The sequence below is a fragment of the Alternaria novae-zelandiae genome, assembly GCF_023758075.1.
Source record: "Alternaria novae-zelandiae strain BMP 2774 chromosome Unknown scaffold_16, whole genome shotgun sequence".
Taxonomy (NCBI): Eukaryota; Fungi; Ascomycota; class Dothideomycetes; order Pleosporales; family Pleosporaceae; genus Alternaria; species Alternaria novae-zelandiae.
This window is the reverse complement of record NW_026056976.1, coordinates 114,096-133,226: the sequence shown is the minus strand read 5'-3', so window position 1 is coordinate 133,226 and position 19,131 is coordinate 114,096. Positions and strand designations below refer to the sequence as shown.

General features: G+C 53.8%; 8 protein-coding genes across 8 annotated transcripts; 5 read left to right on the top strand and 3 right to left on the bottom strand.

The window, feature by feature from the left end:
• Positions 1–584: 584 nt before the first annotated feature.
• J4E88_007555 (uncharacterized protein) lies at positions 585–1,493 on the bottom strand (the record flags this gene model as incomplete). Its single annotated transcript, XM_049401172.1, has 1 exon — positions 585–1,493. The coding sequence occupies one exon, from the start codon at positions 1,491–1,493 to the stop codon at positions 585–587; it is 909 nt and encodes a 302-aa protein (XP_049252856.1).
• A 426-nt stretch (positions 1,494–1,919) lies between these two features.
• Positions 1,920–3,765, top strand: J4E88_007554 (uncharacterized protein; the record flags this gene model as incomplete). The annotated part of the gene is made up of 3 exons (XM_049401171.1): positions 1,920–2,589; positions 2,642–3,383; positions 3,435–3,765. 3 exons carry the CDS (start codon positions 1,920–1,922, stop codon positions 3,763–3,765), a joined length of 1,743 nt encoding a protein of 580 aa, XP_049252855.1.
• Positions 3,766–4,793: 1,028 nt separating this feature from the next.
• TSA1B (Peroxiredoxin TSA1-B) lies at positions 4,794–5,619 on the top strand (the record flags this gene model as incomplete). Its single annotated transcript, XM_049401170.1, has 3 exons — positions 4,794–4,884; positions 4,974–5,410; positions 5,473–5,619. The coding sequence occupies 3 exons, from the start codon at positions 4,794–4,796 to the stop codon at positions 5,617–5,619; spliced, it is 675 nt and encodes a 224-aa protein (XP_049252854.1).
• A 418-nt stretch (positions 5,620–6,037) lies between these two features.
• J4E88_007552 (uncharacterized protein) lies at positions 6,038–7,961 on the top strand (the record flags this gene model as incomplete). Its single annotated transcript, XM_049401169.1, has 2 exons — positions 6,038–7,787; positions 7,954–7,961. 2 exons carry the CDS (start codon positions 6,038–6,040, stop codon positions 7,959–7,961), a joined length of 1,758 nt encoding a protein of 585 aa, XP_049252853.1.
• A 563-nt stretch (positions 7,962–8,524) lies between these two features.
• Positions 8,525–10,683, bottom strand: J4E88_007551 (uncharacterized protein; the record flags this gene model as incomplete). The annotated part of the gene is made up of 2 exons (XM_049401168.1): positions 8,525–8,838; positions 8,895–10,683. 2 exons carry the CDS (start codon positions 10,681–10,683, stop codon positions 8,525–8,527), a joined length of 2,103 nt encoding a protein of 700 aa, XP_049252852.1.
• A 1,234-nt stretch (positions 10,684–11,917) lies between these two features.
• On the top strand, positions 11,918–12,755 carry J4E88_007550 (uncharacterized protein; the record flags this gene model as incomplete). Its single annotated transcript, XM_049401167.1, has 3 exons — positions 11,918–11,922; positions 11,967–12,250; positions 12,313–12,755. 3 exons carry the CDS (start codon positions 11,918–11,920, stop codon positions 12,753–12,755), a joined length of 732 nt encoding a protein of 243 aa, XP_049252851.1.
• A 1,326-nt stretch (positions 12,756–14,081) lies between these two features.
• J4E88_007549 (uncharacterized protein) lies at positions 14,082–15,975 on the bottom strand (the record flags this gene model as incomplete). Its single annotated transcript, XM_049401166.1, has 4 exons — positions 14,082–15,339; positions 15,387–15,754; positions 15,801–15,900; positions 15,953–15,975. 4 exons carry the CDS (start codon positions 15,973–15,975, stop codon positions 14,082–14,084), a joined length of 1,749 nt encoding a protein of 582 aa, XP_049252850.1.
• A 487-nt stretch (positions 15,976–16,462) lies between these two features.
• Positions 16,463–18,623, top strand: J4E88_007548 (uncharacterized protein; the record flags this gene model as incomplete). Its single annotated transcript, XM_049401165.1, has 2 exons — positions 16,463–16,509; positions 16,559–18,623. The coding sequence occupies 2 exons, from the start codon at positions 16,463–16,465 to the stop codon at positions 18,621–18,623; spliced, it is 2,112 nt and encodes a 703-aa protein (XP_049252849.1).
• Positions 18,624–19,131: the final 508 nt, after the last annotated feature.

The following is a 19,131-nucleotide window of genomic DNA, read 5'->3' as shown; positions in this document are numbered from 1 at the left end:
CGAGTTAGAGCTGCCGGGGTCAGTACGCACGTCGCGATGCATCATGGCTGCGACTGTAACCTCGGAAGCAGGATGGCCAGGCCGCTGCCCGCCGATCCGATCCCCCACGAATGGCAGGGCTGAGTGCTCGACGCACATGAGTATGTAGTGACGGCGAATAGAAAGCGTGAGTTGGAGCGTGGAGTGTGTAGAGATGGTGATAGTTGATGAGAAAGAAGCGTGGTCGTTCAAAAGGCGGAAAGATGGCTCGTGTGACCAGTCGTTCAAGTGGCGTGGCCAGTGCACGTTCAGCCTCCCACTGCACTGTAGTATCTTCACACCACTCCAAGATGACAGCTTGACGGAACCAGGTCAATGAAACGCCAACCATTTGCATACATGAAAGCAGGTTGCGGGCTCACGCATTTTGAGGTAAACATGCGCCGCACGTGTGCCGTTCTTAATATGGAAAGGGTTGATGCAAACGATGAAGATAAACGACTTGCTATCAAAGGGTATCATAACAACAATAAACGCCATGCTTAGCATATCGGAGACCACCAGACCTTCGTAGGGACCGTGGATCTGGTGAGAAACTCTCTTATTCACGCCCGTAGTCTCCGGACCAAGCCATTTAGAGGCCCCACGGCCTTTCTGCTCAAGACGGCATCTCTCGCCCCATCTCTTGTTCTACACACAGCTCTCTCGACCCTGCCGTCTTTGGTAATGGCCATGACTGCTGTCCGTCTGTCGGACCAGACAACGGTAACCTGCCTAATCGCCGCATCCGCTTCGATGTCCAATATGCGTGCGCTCCCGAAATCGGCATCGTCCTGCTCGATATCCGAACTGGCCTCGTTGTCGCTTACAAAAGCGTTCAGAATCTTTCCAGTCGATACAAAGTTGTCGTCTTCACTATCCTGTCTCGGTTGTGCCAGACCAGCATCCTTCCGTAGTTCTTCCACCGCGTTGACGCGCAGGTGCCAGCTCACGAGTTCCTTCCTCAGCAGTCTTCCGAATCGCACGAGGTCTTGCTCTGGATCGTTCTCTTCGTCTTTGCCGCTCGCAGGTAGCCACTTGTCCGACAGGTGCTGCAGAGGTATACATGGTGGAACAGTGTGCTTGTGTATCTTCATGGTTCTCTTGTCTTGCTTTTGCTTGACGTTGAGCAAGACATGGTACGTCTCGACGAATCTGCCTCCCAGTGCTACGTCTATGCTGACGCCGAGGATGTTGCCGTCATTCAGCGCGTGCGGGTCGGGATCTTTGACTTTGTATGCAGTCACGCCGGCGCAGGCGCGGTAAATGTTTTCGAGGTTGCGTTTCGACTGCCGTGTGATGACATCATTGGCATCATTCGCGGGTTTGTCGTTTGTGTTGGTGCTTTGAAGGCGCGCTGCGAGGTGGGGTTGCGACAGCAGAACGGAGGATAGGTTCGCACGGTGGGCACGGAGTGTTGCTAGTCGGGTATGGAGATCGCTAATGTCTTCGTCGAGCTGTTCGGTAGTCTCCATGGTGAAGCAGTGGATTGTCACGGAGGCGCATCGATGTCCATGTCGAAACGCGTAGAGCGCGCTAACACGTGACTAAGCGTCGAGCAGGGGTGGCCGGAGGTGGGATGGAAGCCCGCGACCCGCCTAGTGCTCCGCCCTCGAGCTCGAGACTAGAGGACACGGTTCCGTATCCGCCCAGTAATTCAAAGCCGGTGGCCATCGTTACTGCATACTGTTACCCGGCTGCTAACACGTTTCTTGACATTCACTAGTCGCTCTCTAAACATCCGTCGCAACCCAGAGTTTGCATCTTCTTTCCTACGCTTCGCCAATCTCAGTCCCGGACTTCAGCCACCTATCACCCGTGCGACTCCTATTACCTACCCACTTGTCCAACTCCACCACCAAAACCCCTCCTCATCGGACGCACGCCACCGACGCACCCAAATGAGCAAACGCGCCTCGCGATCCAAGAACCGCGGCTCTGTATTACGTGAGAAGAGCTCCACCGACTCACTGCAGGAGAAGAAGAACGGAAATGCAAATTCTACGGCCATGAACAGCGCCATGTTGGAACATCGGCGCAAGCATTCGTCCTTTGACAGCAATTCGCCATCGAGCCAGGCTGCATCCCTAATGGGCAACTCCAACTTTTCGCTCGATGACGATGTGCCCAAGCTGGGCCAAGAAGACGAAGGCACGTCCAAAGGGTTCTTCGAGCTGTCCAAGAAGGACCAGAGCAACTTCCTCCTCCTCGTGCTGTTGTACTTCCTTCAGGGCATACCCATGGGCCTGGCACACGGCTCTGTGCCATTCCTGCTCAAACACAACGTGTCCTACGCTGCCATTGGTGTCTTCTCGCTCGCAGCCTACCCGTACTCGCTAAAACTTCTCTGGAGTCCCATCGTGGACGCGGTGTGGTCACCAAAAGTCGGACGCCGGAAGAGTTGGATCCTACCCATCCAGACCATTTCTGGCTTCTCCATGATCTGGCTTGGCAAGAACATCAACCGCATGATGAAGGAGGCGGGCGAGACCGACAGCGGGGTTTGGACTTTCACGTGGTGGTGGTTTGCGCTCGTATTCCTTTGCGCCACTCAGGACATCGCTGTGGATGGTAAGACAGTGCAACTTCTAAACCTGACATGCACAAAGCTAATTGCGAACAGGTTGGGCGCTGACCCTTCTCTCCAAGGAGAACCTCGCATACGCATCGACCGCGCAAACCGTCGGCCTGACCGCAGGCCAGTTCCTTTCCTACACCGTCTTCCTGGCCTTCAATTCCAAAGACTTTGCGAACAAGTGGTTCCGCAGCACTCCTGCAGACACCGGCATTATGGAGCTTGATGGCTACTTGAGCTTCTGGGGGTGGGCATACCTAATAGTCACTCTTGGACTGGCAGTCATGAAGCGCGAAGACCGCGATAAGAACGGCGATGGCATCAGCGAGGTTTACCGCACCATGTGGGGCATCTTGAAGTTGAAGAACATTCAAAGCTTCATCATCATCCACCTCATCGCCAAGATCGGGTTCCAAGCCAACGATGCTGTCACAAGTCTGAAGCTTCTAGACAAGGGCCTCAAGCAGGAACAGCTGTCTCTCGTCATTCTTGTAGACTTTCCCGTCGAGGTCTTCCTAGGCTACTACATCGGAAAATGGTGCCAGACCTACCCGCCGATGCACATCTGGTGTTGGTCCTTCATTGGCCGCCTGGTGGCTGCTGGGTTCGCGCAGTTTGTCGTGTCCATCTTCCCGGCTGGAGGAGCATCGTCTGGTTTCCTGATGCTGGTCATCGCTGAACATGTGCTGTCGACCTTTATGAATACGGTCATGTTCGTCGCAGTCAGCGCGTTCCACGCAAAGATCTCTGATCCGCTCATCGGTGGTACCTACATGACGCTGCTCGCTACGTAAGTTCCAATTCCCTGCTCTCTCTCTACGTATTATTAACAACAGTATAGCGTCTCAAACCTAGGCGGTACATTCCCACGCTACTTTGTCCTCAAAGCCGTCGACATGTTCACTTCGGCAACCTGCATACCACCTACGGATGTTCCCAAGGCAGATCTTTTGAAGGGGCCACTTATCACACAGGCCTTCTCTTGCTCGCTAGAGGCAGAGAAGCATCGCTGCCAGGCAGGCGGGGGTGTCTGCAACGTCACGAGTGACGGATACTACATTGTGAATATTCTGTGTATTGTGATTGGTGTAGTGACGTTCTGGGGCTACATCAAACCTGCCGTTATGCGCATACAGGCGTTGCCGCTAAGGGCATGGAGGATTGCTGGATAGGTAGATGACCTACGAAGTGTACGATATAGATGCAAAGCTTGAATTTAGATGAAGGCACATTGCGCGGCTATAGGCTGCTGATCAAAAACTTTTGGACCCAGAAACATGGCAACAATCCGTCTCCAAGCCGCTTGCGCACGAATGTGCCGCGCTCGCGCGTTCTCCCGTGACCAGGCGTGCTGATCGGCCAATAGTGGGTGGCCTGATGCACCAGTGTAAGCCACGCCGTCTGGAGCGCATGCAGGTACGTTTGCGCCGCAGTACATGTCTCAGACCGCTCAAAGAAGGATCAAACTATGCAAGGGTTTGCTCACAAATGACCTGCACTGCAACAGTTGGGTGGTTATGACTTGAGATTATTGGGTGAAGGAACTTTAGCGGCTCGCAGTCAGTCATCAGATGGTCTGGGACCGTTCTGTAAGCAGGCCGAGCCTCGACTCAGCATGCCGAAGACGCCGATAGAGGGACATGTTAGCTGGTGCGATATGTCAGGCCATGTGTAACGGCTGCGGCCCGGGGTGAACTAGCAAAGCTTTGAGGGATCAGATGCCTGCGCCTTCTCCGAGAATCTCGCAAACCCCCGAAGTCGCCGAAGACACGCTGTGCCAGCTAGAGTAGCCTCATACCTCGGAAACGTGCACAAGGCGTCGACGCTTACCTTCCTGCGGCTAGTCGCCCTCGACATCGCGTTTTGACATCTGTCGCAAATTGTCTGCTGATCTTGAATACTCTTTTACCTCTATTCCTATTCGCCTGACGTGTCGCGCCCTTTTCCGTCCGTCGCAGCATAAACCTACCTAGTCCGACACCTTGATCGACGTCCGACTTTACATCAACCCCAAAGTTTACCGCAGCCGTTGAACATCCAAGGGCCCAGCCAATCCCTTACCTACGCCAATCCCGCCGAGGTGCAACACTGATAACGAGTCCCTGCGAATCGTCTTATCTCGAATCCTACGAACAGTGTTGATACCGCCTGTATCGCCAATCTTGTCGCGTCGTCCTTCTATATTGTACGAACAATCGCAATGGCTTTTACGGCGTACCAACCTAAGGCGCGGGTCCAGAAGCCCGCGCCTCATTTCTCTGGCACTGCAGTCGTCGATGGCACATTTGAAGGTATGCGACTGTTTACCGTCTTGCACCTTTCTCCTTCCTTCACCCATTCGATTGCCCATCAGTCAGAACAACGTACTGACAACTCGTAGACCTCAGCTTAACAGCCTATACATCCACCAAGCAATGGCTCGTCCTCGGTTTCGTCCCCATGGCCTGGACTTTCGTTTGCCCGACCGAGATCCTTGCCTTTAGTGAACGCGCATCCGATTTCGCTGCCCGTGGCGCCAGCGTCGTCTTCTCCAGCACAGATAGCGAGTATAGCTTGCTTGCTTGGACAAACGCAAGCAAGAAGGAAGGAGGCCTGGGCAAAATCAATATTCCTCTGCTGAGCGACAAGAATCACAGCATTGCAAAGGACTACGGTGTGCTGATCGAAGAGGAGGGGATTGCGTTGCGAGGTCTGTTCTTGATCGACCCGAACGGCATCGTACGACAGATCACCATCAACGACCTTCCTGTTGGAAGATCGGTCGACGAGACTCTTCGCCTGATCGATGCCTTCCAATTCACCGACAAATACGGCGAGGTACGTTGCTTCCTATTCCCATGCACCCCCAAGTACGCTATATGCTAACATAGTTTCACTAGGTCTGCCCTGCTAACTGGAACCCTGGTGACGAAACCATCAAAGCGACCCCCGCAGGCAACAAGGAATACCTCGAGAAGCTCCATACTGACACCAAGATGTCTGACGTCGCCGCAAAGACAAACGGTACGGCTTCTTCGGCGCGTTGATAATGGCCGGCCAGACCTCAATGTTTCGAAAACAGTGTGCTGATCTTCCTTCTTTCAGGAACTGCATGAAATGCAGATGTTTTGGCGTGCTTTGATCCTGCGATATTAGCATATGCGTCTCGTCTTTCATCTGTGATTAGTTGCATTGATCGGCGTTGTTCTGCCGCTGTGCTACGCCCATCATACCAATAGAATCCACTCCATACAATGTTCAAAACTTGAAATCAAATGCAGCCGTGAAGTTGGTGGCATTGCGTGTAACGTGAAGGCTTGGTTAGGAACACTGTGATGCTCATTTCCTGATTTCCAACAGGTCTTTGATTCCTACATAAGCTCACGAAAAATTTCAGCAGGATGACAAGGCCCCAGAACTTCTGTAGAATAATTAAGTCGCAAGCGTGTCGCGACATTGCGAAGGATGCGCGTTAGCTTCCGCTTGGCGCTACGGAAACAACGCGACGCCACGGATCTGTACCTCTTTCGACATAGCCCACAAGAAGGGCCTCCAATCATGGAGCCACGCCTGAATACGCTACTGGACATCTCGAACCAAAGCAGCATGTCGTACTTCACAGAGCCATCGAACATGAGCTCACCTGGCTCGCAACGACCATCACACCACATTAATCACAGCTTCGTCCGCCCAAAAGCGCTCATGCTAACGAACGCATCTCCTGAAACCGCTCAGTCGAACGACCTCAGAAGAGACGGACAGGAGAGGCTATATGCCACACGATCGATGCCCAGTGCTCCGATAGCACAGGTATTGAACGATGAGGCGAATGTGCTCGAGGCTGCACAACCCGTGCCATCCACCTTTGCCCCATCAACAACACCTTTCAGTGGAAGGCTAGTTGATTTACTTCTGGATAGCCCGGATCACGCGAGGCAAAGATGGGATCAAGAGCAACAGTATCTTCAGCCCGAAAACTCAGGATGCAGCCCAGCTGTCATCAAACTACCGAGGTTACCGCAGCCTCCCAAGCGGACAGCGAAGCGACCTAGAATCCCGCCGTTGCTACAGGGCTTGCATCAACCTCCGCCACTGCCGCCTGAGGGCAGGCTCTTCCCACCGATCACTGGGGAAAAGAATGCTTTCGCGGGCGACAGAGGGTATGATGCACGTTTTGAAGAGTCCAGGACCAAGGATGTGGACGAGCATGCCTTTCTCGAAGGGAATGCCATGGAGTACAACAGGGCTATTCAACATGCCGAAACCCCGTCATGTTCCCAAGCGTCAGTTCCGCCTGTATCTTCTAGTGTAATAGATGTGGCCCATGAGACAGATGTAGCAACAAACGCCTCCAAGGACTCTGAAGCGCTGTTACAGCCCAAGCGTGGAAAGAAGCGAAACAAGTGGTCTGAACAAGAGACCAAAGATCTGCTCCTAGGCGTCAGCAGGTACGGCATAGGCAACTGGAAGAAGATACTACAGGACCAAGACTTTGCATTCAACAATCGCACCGCCGTTGATCTAAAAGACCGCTTTCGTGTATGCTGCCCTGGTGAAGGTCTGAAGCCGCGACAGCCAAAGACCAAGGGAAAAGAGAAGATAAGCCTAGTTGAGACACCACCGGATTTGCCAGATCAAGCCATCTACACTCATCAGCATTCTCTTCCCATTAGCGAACGCCATTCTGACATCAACCTCATTTCGAATTCCCCCAGCCCGACAGAGAACCAGCAACGTGGAGCTACTCGTAACAAGGCTACTACGCAGCTGGATCTAGCAGAGCTCGGTATTCGCGAACCATTCTCAAAAACCACACGTCGACCACGCCGGGCCTTCAGCGCACGCGATGACATCAACTTGCTCAAGGGCTTTGAGAAGTACGGGTCTGTATGGCACTCGATGCGCGACGATGAGGATCTAGGATTTGCAACTCGGCATCCAACAGACTTACGTGATCGATTCAGAATTCGGTATCCGGACAAGTACGCCAAAGCAGGATACAAACTCAAAGCAAAAGAGAAGGAACGTACATTGTCAAAACAAGCACAAGAACAAGAGAAACAGGACGATTCTTCGCAACAGCCAGACCACAATCCACTTCAGAACCCTTCGCACCACGCGAAATCAAGTCACTCGCAGAACGACATTACCATCTTAGCGAAAGACGTTCACCCTTTCAACAACAACGGACCAACCACAACCATGCAATCACACTGTACGATCTCCAACAACAACACCACCACCAACAACAGCAATAATCTCAACCCCGCCCTAAAGCCCTTCAACCCCTCCTCCTACCTCTCCGACCCCCTCCCCACCCTCCCCTTCGACGACCCAGACACCGACCTCACACAAGACATGAGCACCGTTGGCGACGAAAGCCCAATAACACTAAGTCGGAATATTCTCCGTTGGGCGGATGCGAATCCGTCGTCTCTGTACGCCTTGCCCGCTACTTCTGCGGCTTCTGCTTCGGCGTCGACGGGGAATGGGCTTGGTGGTAGTCTTGGTAGTAAGGGGGCTGGGGGAGGCGGGTCCGGTGGTGGTGGTGGTGGTGGTGATGGGGGGATGAATGGGTTTCTCGGAGGAGGAGGGGGAGGTCAACAGCAACAGCAGCAGATGGATGGTGGGAGGGGGGTGGTGCTGCCTGAGGCGGATAGTTGGTTATTGGGTGGTGAGAGGGTTTCGACGTATGGGATGTATAGGCATCGATCTTAGCATAGGCTCATGTGTCGCATGTGGCAGTGGGGAACGTAGGTAGAGGGTCAAATAGCCACCTCATGTTGGCAGGATAGGGACTGCTCGATACAACGACAAACTTCAGTAAAATTTTCCAATTCGGTATTCTTGAGAGCTCAAATGCAGACGTATCCATCAGGTCTACATGACCCGTGCCCTCCTCCCACATAAACCCGGGTATCACTTGTTCAAACCGACCGTGGCCCAAACCCCCTATCTCGCAGTCTGGCAGATAACAAGAGCAAATTCTCGGAAGTCTCCCCTGGTAGCCTCTTCCACATCCTCCTCAACGATACGGCCATACTTCTCCTCGTACTCCGCCTTAACTCTAAGAAGATGCTGCCGGTCCCAATGTAATCTCACAAGACGCGAGATGAGTAGTTCGACTCGCTGTTGGCGTTCATGCTTGCTGGATGTTGTTTCGCGCGAGGACAGGCGACTGTTGGAAGAGCGGCCGTCGTTTGCGGGCTCCATGAGGTCGACGAGAGCGTGGTGGAGGAGCATGGCATCTCTTGCAGGACGGTTGACTGGGGCGCGTAGTCAGTATATAACCAAGAGCTGGGAGGCATGGGAGAACACTTACTGACGCCATTGAGAATGTGCGCAATGACTTCACCGACCAAATTGTTGCTCTTCTTGAGAGCGTCTCTCGCGAAGTTGCCTTGGTACTTTCTCTCATATGTTCTCAGCACCTCGCGCAGATGTGCGTCACTTCGCATGATGACAATACTGAGCATGGCACTTTCTCCACCTTCCCTGGCTCTGATGGCCTTGTATAGGGTATCGACATCGCGATTGCGATATTCCACCGGCCACACATCGCTTTCTTCCTGCCGATTGGCTTCCAGTGCCATTAGCACAGCTTTGCGGAACTTGTCGGCTTTGAGCTCCTTGTCCATGCAGCGGATGAGGGAATCGCCATAGCGCTTGTCTTTGAATGAGTCTTTGATCTCGCGAATCTCGTGGTTTTGTCGACCCATTAGCGATTCGATAAGGAGCTCTCTCTTCGCCGAGTTGGACTGGTACCAGTAGTTTGCCCAGTAGCCCTCGCCTTCATATTTGCCTAGGGCCGTCACGTAGGCAATTTTGCCAAAATTACCGTTGGTCTTCAACTTGATGTGTTTGGCGATGTTGATACCCCTGCCTTGTACTTTGCAGTGTCGCTTGTACTCGGCTCGCAACTCGAGCATCTGGTCGTGTGTGAGGATTGGGAGGATTTCGCATATAGTCTCCACATCTGGCGTCCGCGCCGCCAGTGCGTCGACTAGGGCTAGAGCGTCATCAGTGGCATCGTATATTCTCGCTTTCCGCTTCTCCTTTTCAGGGAGGCGGTCGTCGCGGCCATATGCAGCCATTGCCAGCTTGTCGGTATGCCTGGAGGACCTCGAAGGGCTAGGCGTTCGTCGCGAGGAGGTGGAATGAGCACGGCGGCGGCGGCCATGACCAGACTCACGAGGGGAGAGAGTATCGAGAGGAGGCAGATGGTCAAGATCGTCATCTAGCATCAGCGCCTGAGGCATAGGGCTGATGGACTGGTACGTTCCATGGTACGCTTCGAGCAGAGGACTCGGCGGCGGTAGTCCGGAGGGGAATCCCCCAGGCATGCCTCCCGGAATGATAGTTTGTATATCGGGTCTGTTCCCGCTGACGGACAGCCTATCCATACGCAGCCCATCCGGCCTGTCGCCTGCGCCAAGGTGACCTTGTGGACGCATCTCTACTACATTACGGCCGTCGTGTGTGCTCATTGGCCCCGAGTAGGAAGCCGCTCGGTGATGATCAGGGCGCGGCGAGTGACTGCCCATGGGAGGAGGCGGGTAGAACGACTGGTCCGCTGGGGGCGGCTGAGGAGCCAGTGGCATGGTCGCATACTGAGATGGCGATGGAGGGGCCTGTGATGCGTACGGGGACTGCGGAGGCGGCGCATGCGATGCATACTGAGGCTGCGATGGGGGTGCTTGCGACGCATACTGCGATTGTGAGGAAGGAGCCTGCGGCACGGCTGTGTACTGGAGTTGGGGCGTCGGGGGGTAGGAAGGGCTTATGGGCTGGGAGTTGTGCCGCACGACTGGCGGCGGCTGGTTGTTGCTGCCCACGGGCTTCGCGGTATACTGGATATTCGTGGGCGGACTCGCATACTGGAAAGCGCCGTTGGTCTTCGCTGTCGCCGTCGGGGTGCGCGTGGGCGCGTTGTGGGATGCCGACGTCGCGGTATAGGCAAAGCCTTGGGCGGTCGGCGCATACTGGACGTTGCCCGGCTGCGCATACGCGACGCCCGCCGAGTTGGCTGCCGTGGTGGCCGGATGGGCGAACGAGGCGGACTGGGTATACCCTGGTCTCTCGTGGGGAGGGAGATCGGTGTAGTTCCCCATGGTGATGGGTTCGCTGGCTGGTCTGGTCGCCATTTCTCAGTTCAAGTCCCGCAATGTCTGTCGCAGACATCTGGCAGACGCATTTCGCGCAGTACTCACGTCGCATATTGCTGACCCGGCTGCCTAATCTCATACTGCGGGGTTGCAGCGCCGTTGTCAGCTGCACCTTTGTATCGCTGAGGCTCGCGCCCGTCACGGCTGCGTGAACGCGCACCCTCTCGACCGCGCCCAGGCGATTTGGACCGCGACCGCCTTGACTTGTCGTCTGGCCGCAAAGACATGGCCTTGATCTTTCACTGCTCAATTGATGAGACTAATGTCAATTCTCGTGGTCGAGGTGTACGCGCTGAACACTTCGGTCCAGTGCACGGCGCCACGAAAATTGCGATGGCTGGAAGCTGCCACACCATTGCCGCTCCTTTCAGCCTCGCTCATGTTTGCATTGGGGGCCAAAACTGTTGCTCAATTTGCCCATCTCCCTGGCACCGGAGGTCGGGTAGGCGCCTACGTCCATCGTGGAGCAGCTCCGTGAGTTCTTGTCGTAGCATCACGATGCAAAAGGTGTCGATGGTCCTGATGTGCACGTACGTCGAAAGTGGAGAGGGAGGCTTTCCCGACTCCAACACATCCGTCCGCACTGAATCACACTCATGATTCTTATCTTGCGTCACAGCGTCAAGCGAGCGCTAGAAACGCCGAAAAACCTCGTTCAGAAACTTATGTTGAGCCGCTTCAGCTCCGTAACGCGCCGATATCAACGTCGCCATCGGCGAAGACAGGAACTGTGGGTCTCAACTCACCGCTTCAGCTACCTGACATGGAAATATCGAGCATTCTACGCACATTACCAGGGAATGCTTGGTACCTTAATGCTTAGCCTATCCGTCTGGTGAAAAGATTTCAGCTCGAGCTGAAGTGGTGTATCGGCAGAGCGCCACGATGCATAGATAAACAAACCATGACAGCAGCTTATACGCGGTGACCATCAGCACGAGCCGCGCTGTTCTAGTTGTCACTTAAAGCTGAGGTGATACCATTTTCAAATGTTACAATCGTTATTTACATTCTACTAGAATCATGGCTGTCGTTATTCCGCCTCCCAGTAATCTCCAGCCGCAGTCTGCACTCCTCCAATTGCCAGCAGAAATCAAACACATCATATTTGGCTTATGTTTCGTTGCCGACACCCCCATAGTCGACCCTCAAATCGACAATTCCAAAACGCGAGATGACAATGCCGTTCGTACGACACCAGGCGCTGCTCTGCTTCAGACATGCCGTAGAACCTACCACGAGATCGACCGCCGTCCACTCTTCGCGCAGAACACCTTCCGCTTCTCAAATCTGACCGGAATGCGGGCTTTCCTACATGCGCTTCCTGTGGATTACAGAACGCGTATCCAGGACATCGAAATTGACTTGCGAGAGTTGAACTCCGATCGCCCTCACATTGCGCGTGAGTGGCTGCAGTACGTTACGCTAGCAAAGAATGGAGGCTTGAATTCATTGCGCGCTGATGCAACCGGTCTACGGTGCCTGCGGATCAACCTAGAGGCATGGCCAGTTAGTGAGTACTCTCAATCATAATTTCATGTGAGGCATATACTGACATGGCAATTCAACGTTCAGTCGCCGTAATTCGGAGTGAACTTTGGAATTTTCTTCGACGCATGCTATCGGAGCTCGAAGGCTTGGACAAAATTGTCGTAACTGGATCGAGCAGAGGCAAGGCAATGGAACGAAAACTGCCATGGTCACCAGTCCATTTTGTTGGTGGAGACGACGTTGGAACCCACGACCTGCTTACTCGAATGAACAAGTGCATCACCAAAACCGGCAGCGACAACGCCGTCAAGTGGCAGCGACAAAACGGCAGATTACAACTTGAAGTAATCTCCAAGCCGGGTTTACACGAAAGCGTTGCCGCACAAGGTTTACGAGCTCCGCAGAACGAGAGCAGCACAAAATTCTTGCCACCGAGCGGAGAATGTTCCTTCTTGGCCTGCGAGAATCGCCACTCCTATGGAAAAGAACCCGTGGATAAGGAACTCAATCCCAATGCCGCCGAATGATGGGCCTCGCCGGGTCCCAAGGACCATAAATCTCGTTCTTGTACTTCTGGAGACCGATGAGCCACCAACTGCAGACCCCCATGCTCAACACAGTGAGGATGACCCCTACGATCGCACCTGCCAAGAACGTACTACGACCTCCACCTGTCAAGGTGACGAAGAGACCACCCCACGCGCCGGTTACTAGAGTGACGGTAAGGGCGAGATGACCCCACGGAGATCGAGCGCGAAGCTGCCGACGGAAGATCGGGAATAGACCGTATATTTCGATGGAGAAGAGGGTCAACGAGAAGACGTGTGTGGTGGATGGCAGGCGTGATGCAAGAACAGCCGACGCCATCATGGCCGAATTCGTGGATATGGAAGCTGGTAATCTGTAGTCATACAACTTAGCCGTACGTACATCCAAAAGACTAGTGTCGTTCATACTGTGCGCCTGTGCCTGCGCTGTAGTCGAAAAAGGCAACGTTCATCATGAGGAGCCATGTGCTCAGCGCCCATATCGAATCGCTTGTCGTAGAGCGCGTAAGTGACTTGAGAATTGGACTGAGTCCAAGTAAAGCCGCATAAATCAGCAACGCTGATTTGGCAGTCGCCAGGCGCTGTTGAGTTCGCCCTGAAAGCGCCGACGATGGCTTCATTGCAGCTTGGTCTGAGTCTGAAGCGGGTGTCGATGCCACATTGGAGACAGTCTCAAATTCCTGTCCCATCCAATGATCCCATAAAAACCAGGCTAGAACTGTGCACAAGGTAGCCCATCCCACTACTGCGACAGGCGATACTCTGTCATGGATGATAGCCACAAAACAGCAACAAAATATGACCACTGTCGCAAGATGCTGCACAATAACGGTGGCATCACCCATCAGCGACCAGAACTCGTAGGGCTGTAATCTTGGATTGCGCTGGAGATGATCAAGAAATGTCGTTTCATCTGTGTAGTTATCGGGAACTGTATACGTCAGACCTGGTTGGAGATGCGAGACCGAGGCCTGCGTGAGCACTCACAGGGCTGCTTGAACCATAGTAGTTTCTTGTAATTGCCCTTTGCAGGTCGGTTTACGATTCGCGGCCCACCCTTCCTCTTCCTGCTAGTAGCAGCGAGAGATGCGCCCGCTGGGTCTAGTAGCCGGTTTTGGTACATGTCACACTTGTTCGGTTTGTCCGCAGATATGGTTGATGGTGAAGAGACAGTTCAGGTTAGAGCTAAGTCGGGGGAACGCGTTTCTGCACGTGCGGCCAAATGCGGACAGGCGCGATTATGTCCGAAATTATGTCCGAAATTATGTCCGAGCTTTCAGGATATCAAAATCTCGAATTGTATTATTAACGATTAAGTGTTCTCCAAGCGACCATTATCCTCCTAGGCTTCGGCACAGTTGCGCGACCGGCCTTGACCTTAAAATTGTCCTGTTTCAACACCCTCCCAATCTCCATATAGCTCTCGACCGCGACCCGAATTGGCCCTCTCGCTTCAACTGGTAATTGCTCGATTGCAACCTTGGTTTTCTCATACAAAGAAAACGCGTCCTTAAGAAGACGCTTACGTAGCGTCTCGATCTGTGCGTGGTCCGGTTTCTTCAATACCTCATCGTAACTCAATCCAACTTCAGACAGCCATTCCAAAGGAAGATAAACACGATCTATCTTAGCGTCTACTTGTATATCTCGCGCAATGTTGACGTATTGCAAGGCGACACCCATGCTGTTTCCAGCAGTGACTATGGCACGCTGTTCTTCGGCGGGCAAGGCGCTGGGATACCAGTTGAAGATGAGTTGAATACACATCTGAGCTACAGTGCCCGCTACGCGCTCTGAATACAAGCGCAAATCCTCCGTGCTCTTGATCAGGGGTCCCTTCTCGAAAGCAAGATCCATCTCGAAGCCGCGTAGAAGATCCTCCAGTGGTTGATGCGAGAGTTTAACGGCTGGAAGCTGGAGGAGCGCAGATTGTGTGGCAGCAGGAAAGTCCTCGCGAACTTGGTCATGTACTGTAGACTTGGAAGCAGAATCGCTATACGTATTGTTTAGGAACTTGCGCAGTTTCGCTATCCAGGCCTTGGCTTCATCAGCGGAGGAAGCATTGTCCACCAGATCGTCAGCAACGCGGCAGAAGGAGTAGAGCAGCAGCAGGTCTGCTCGTAATGGTCCGGGGAAAGTTGCGGAGGCCAGGTAGAAACTACGGCTCTTACGCTTGAGACGTTGCACAGCCTCGCTAAGGCCTATAAGGCGGGCATCATCGTACTTGGAGCATGGTGTGAGCAGAGCGCCCATCAGCTTTTTGGGTGATGGAAGCAGGGAGGGCTTCGCAAACATGGCCGGGAACGTGTACAGCACTGCAAGGGCATTGTCAAATGCTAATTGACCAAACACTATGAGGCAGTTGGTGACGAGGAAGAAGAGGGCTTCCTCAACCTCGAGACCGTCCCACAAGTGCACACCATATTTTGTACCTGTGTTGATTACCCATGTTCCTCTGCGCAAGGCTAGGGTGTCGACTATCCAGAGGTAAAGTGTAGGAAGAATAATGGGTATCGCGGTGTTGGTCAGAGGAAGGGCCAGAATGAACTGATAGGCGAGACTCCTAGGTTTAATTAGCAGGAATCCGGGATGCGATAGCGGTTGGCTTACCAGAGCAGCAGCAGGAAGGGGCCGGCCCATATTAGAATGAGTCCAGTATATGTGCCCATGCTGTCATCCTTGATGCAACGCCATCCCCAGGCGATGACACCCAGAAAGAAGACCTGGCCAATACGTTTCGTGTATGCCCATCGGGTGTTGGACGCGCCACGTTCCGGACTTAGATAGACAGGCTGAAAGGTGGGCCGACTGAGGAGAAGGTACAAGACTGATGTATTGTATGTCTGCACGACGAAGAAGAAGACCTCTTCCAGCGGAATATCAAGCAGCTTTGGACCGATAATGACATGGGCGGGGTAGCTCCAGATGCCGGTGCGGATAAGGTAGGAATCCCATGGTATAGTCGAGCCAACGGCAACCTGATGTGTTAGCACGAAGTATGTTGACGAGGATACGCGTACCAACCACTATCAGATAGACGACCTTGTACACGTCGAGTTTAGTAAAGAAAGGGCGGTATAGCCAGGTGAGCAACACGGCCGGAGGGATCGTGTACTTGAGATGACTAGCCGTCACTGTCAGCCATGTTGAAGTAACGTAGGAGGCGCGTCACGTACACGAGCGCGTAGTCGAAGCCCATGATGGCACCGTGGGAGCAGAAGGGAGTAGCCGGAGAGATGTGCAATCGGCGTCACTCATGGAGCCAATGCGGCAGGGGGAGAGACTAGGCCGCGGCGGGCGTCAGGCACAAGATAATGCGCAAGAGAGGCCATGATGGAGAATATTTGCAACATGGTTGAGACGGCGCTGCTCGGGCGGCTGTGAAGGATGCGCGCTGCCCCAAGCGGCCTAGCGGGCATGCAAGCCTCGACATGACATCACGATTGCCCGGCCGCCATCACGACCAAGGCCGTGGAGCACATGTCAACCGGATACCCGTGGAAGCGGGCAGCCCTGCCATTGTTGCATCATATCATGTCACCAGCTCCTGATCCTGACTCCGTGCCCTGCCCCCCAACGGCCGCGGCGACACGTGAAGACTGCACGCGCTGTACTAATGAATTGCCTGCGCCGTTGTCCTGAACCAAACCGTTCTCCAATGCCGCCAAGCTAAGAATACCGCCGTAATGTCCACGCCTGGACCGAACAGCAGCAAGTCGACGCCTAAACACCCGTACGCCTTCCTGCTCATTGCCCTACACGGCCGGACTAACCCGCTCCAGATATCTCTCTGGCAACTTCGCGCCTGTCTCTACAACATGTCCCCCTACGCCTGTCTCATGGACCGGCCGCATTCCACCAGAGCTGCTGGGCGGCATGTACGTCCGCAACGGCGGCAATCCCGTGACCAATTCCGACTTGGGACGTGAAGCGCATTGGTTCGATGGCGACGGCATGCTCGCTGGAGTCTGGTTCAGTCGCTCTGTCGCCGACCCTACCAAGCCCGCTGTCAAGTTTGTCAACCAATTCATCACCACCGACGTGTACCGCACCGCCGTTGAGAACCCGAGTCTGCGCACGCCTATCCTACCTAGCATCGCGACCCTGGTCAACCCTGCCTCCAGCTTGTTGCTTATCCTCTGGCGCATCCTACGTACTGTACTGGTCGTCTTCTGGACCCATCTCTCAGGCTCTGCACGCGCTATCAAGCGCATCAGCGTCGCCAACACCAGCATACTATACCACGATGGACGTGCGTTGGCGACATGTGAGAGCGGACCGCCAATGCGCATTGCGTTGCCAAGCCTGGAAACCGTCGGCTGGTTCGACGGTAACCGTGCCGAAGGCGAAGCTACACCCCGCGACCAGGACACCAATGACGAGAAACAGCCTGAAGCTCTTGGTGGAACTGGTGTGCTGAGCTGGATGAAAGAGTGGACAACGGGTCATCCCAAGGTCGACAAGGTCACGAACGAGATGGTTCTGTTCCATTGCAACTTCGTCGCGCCCTATGTTCACTATTCCCTACTTCCAGCAGAAGGCTCTGTTGCAAAGAGATCAGGTTCAGAGGGAAGCAGATTAATCAACGCGCCAGTGCCCGGGTGCTCTGGCGGGAAGCTTATGCACGATTTCGGTGTGTCACGACACAATACCGTCATACTGGACCTGCCGCTCTCCCTTACCCCATTAAACTTGGCGATGAACAAGCCCATTGTCTTTTACCAACCTGAGAAACCCGCCAGATTCGGTGTCTTTCCCCGGCGACACCCGGAATTAGTACGTTGGTTCGAGACAAGCGGCTGCTGTATTCTTCACACGGCCAACACTTGGGATGAGTACAACAGCACCGGCGATATATCAGCCGTTAACATGCTAGCTTGTCGGTTGACTACCGCATCTCTTGTGTTCAGTGCCGGGAACATTGAACCTCCTCCAAACCCGAGCAAGAAGCAAGCGAGCAGGCCCATGTCTTTCTTCGCCAAATACGATGACGAAGAGCATGTACAAGATCCCGAGAAGTCTCATTCAGATGAAACGTCGCCTTTGCTGGGAGTCCACAACGAACCAGAGTCATCAAAGGCGCCCCACAACGTTCCCATCTCACATGACGACGAGGAACAATGTCGGCTGTATTACTACCGGTTCTCACTCGCGCCCGGCTCATCGAACACTATCACTCATGAGTTTGCCTTGGCAGCGATCCCTTTCGAATTCCCCACCATCTCGCCCTTCACCGAAATGTCACGCGCACGGTACATTTACGGATGTAGCACGTCCGACGAATCGTTTGGCGCGGCATTAGGCAAGGCGACAAAGATCGACATACTCGTAAGAGTTGATGTACAGACGCTGCTCAATCGTGCCCAGAAATCACCCCCACAGGCCGTGGACGGCTGCATCGACACCCGCACAATAGACGAGATACTTGCGTCAGACGACCGCGATGATCCTATCAAAGCATTCCACCTTCCACCAAATCACTTTGGACAGGAAGCGAGATTTGTACCTCGTTCAGCGAACAGTGCAAGTGGTAATGAAGCGGGATTCGTCGAAGAAGACGGGTACCTGCTGTTCTATGTCTTCAACGAGGACCAGTTGGATGAAGACGGGGAATGCAAGCCAGATGCGGAGAGCGAGTTATGGGTATTGGATGCACGGGACATGCAGACTGTCGTTTGCAAGATCCAACTCGGCGCTAGAATACCCTACGGCTTGCACGGGAACTGGTTTACAGAAGAGGACATTGCTCAACAGCGAGAAATCGCAACCGTGCGATCCGTGTCAGAAACGCAGTCTGAGGCAGGATCGAGCAATTTGCGAAAAGCTCTAGTTAGTTGTCTGGGCTAGTGACGCCTCTGTGTTCGGACCACTTGTCTAACGGATCGACTGGTTTCGAGACGTTAGCGCTACCACCTTCTTACGTAGTCGACAAACTCTTTCCACGAGTTTTAATATCCAAAGCTTCATACTACCGCTCTTCACATGTGCCGAGTGTTGTCCTGGTGATGTGCGACGTTGCCCTAGTCAATGCGGCATCTAGATTTGCCCCGCTTTGTACAGAAAGCTTCGTTGCGCCGATCCCTGCCGTAGGTGTTGATCTACTCGACTCCCGCACTGACGTAAAACAACCGATAGCAACGATGCCTGCCTGGGCAGTGAGTGACAAGAACATCACACCACCATGATATTGCCGTTGCGGTAATGATACGCTGCCATGCATTTCTTCCCCTCACGATGCGCATTCTCCCCTCATGATGCGCATCCAGAAGGCCCTTCTCACGATCTCACAACGAAACTCTATGTCGCTATCATCAAACACCCTCAACACACGATAAAACGCAAACTAGCCTTGAGC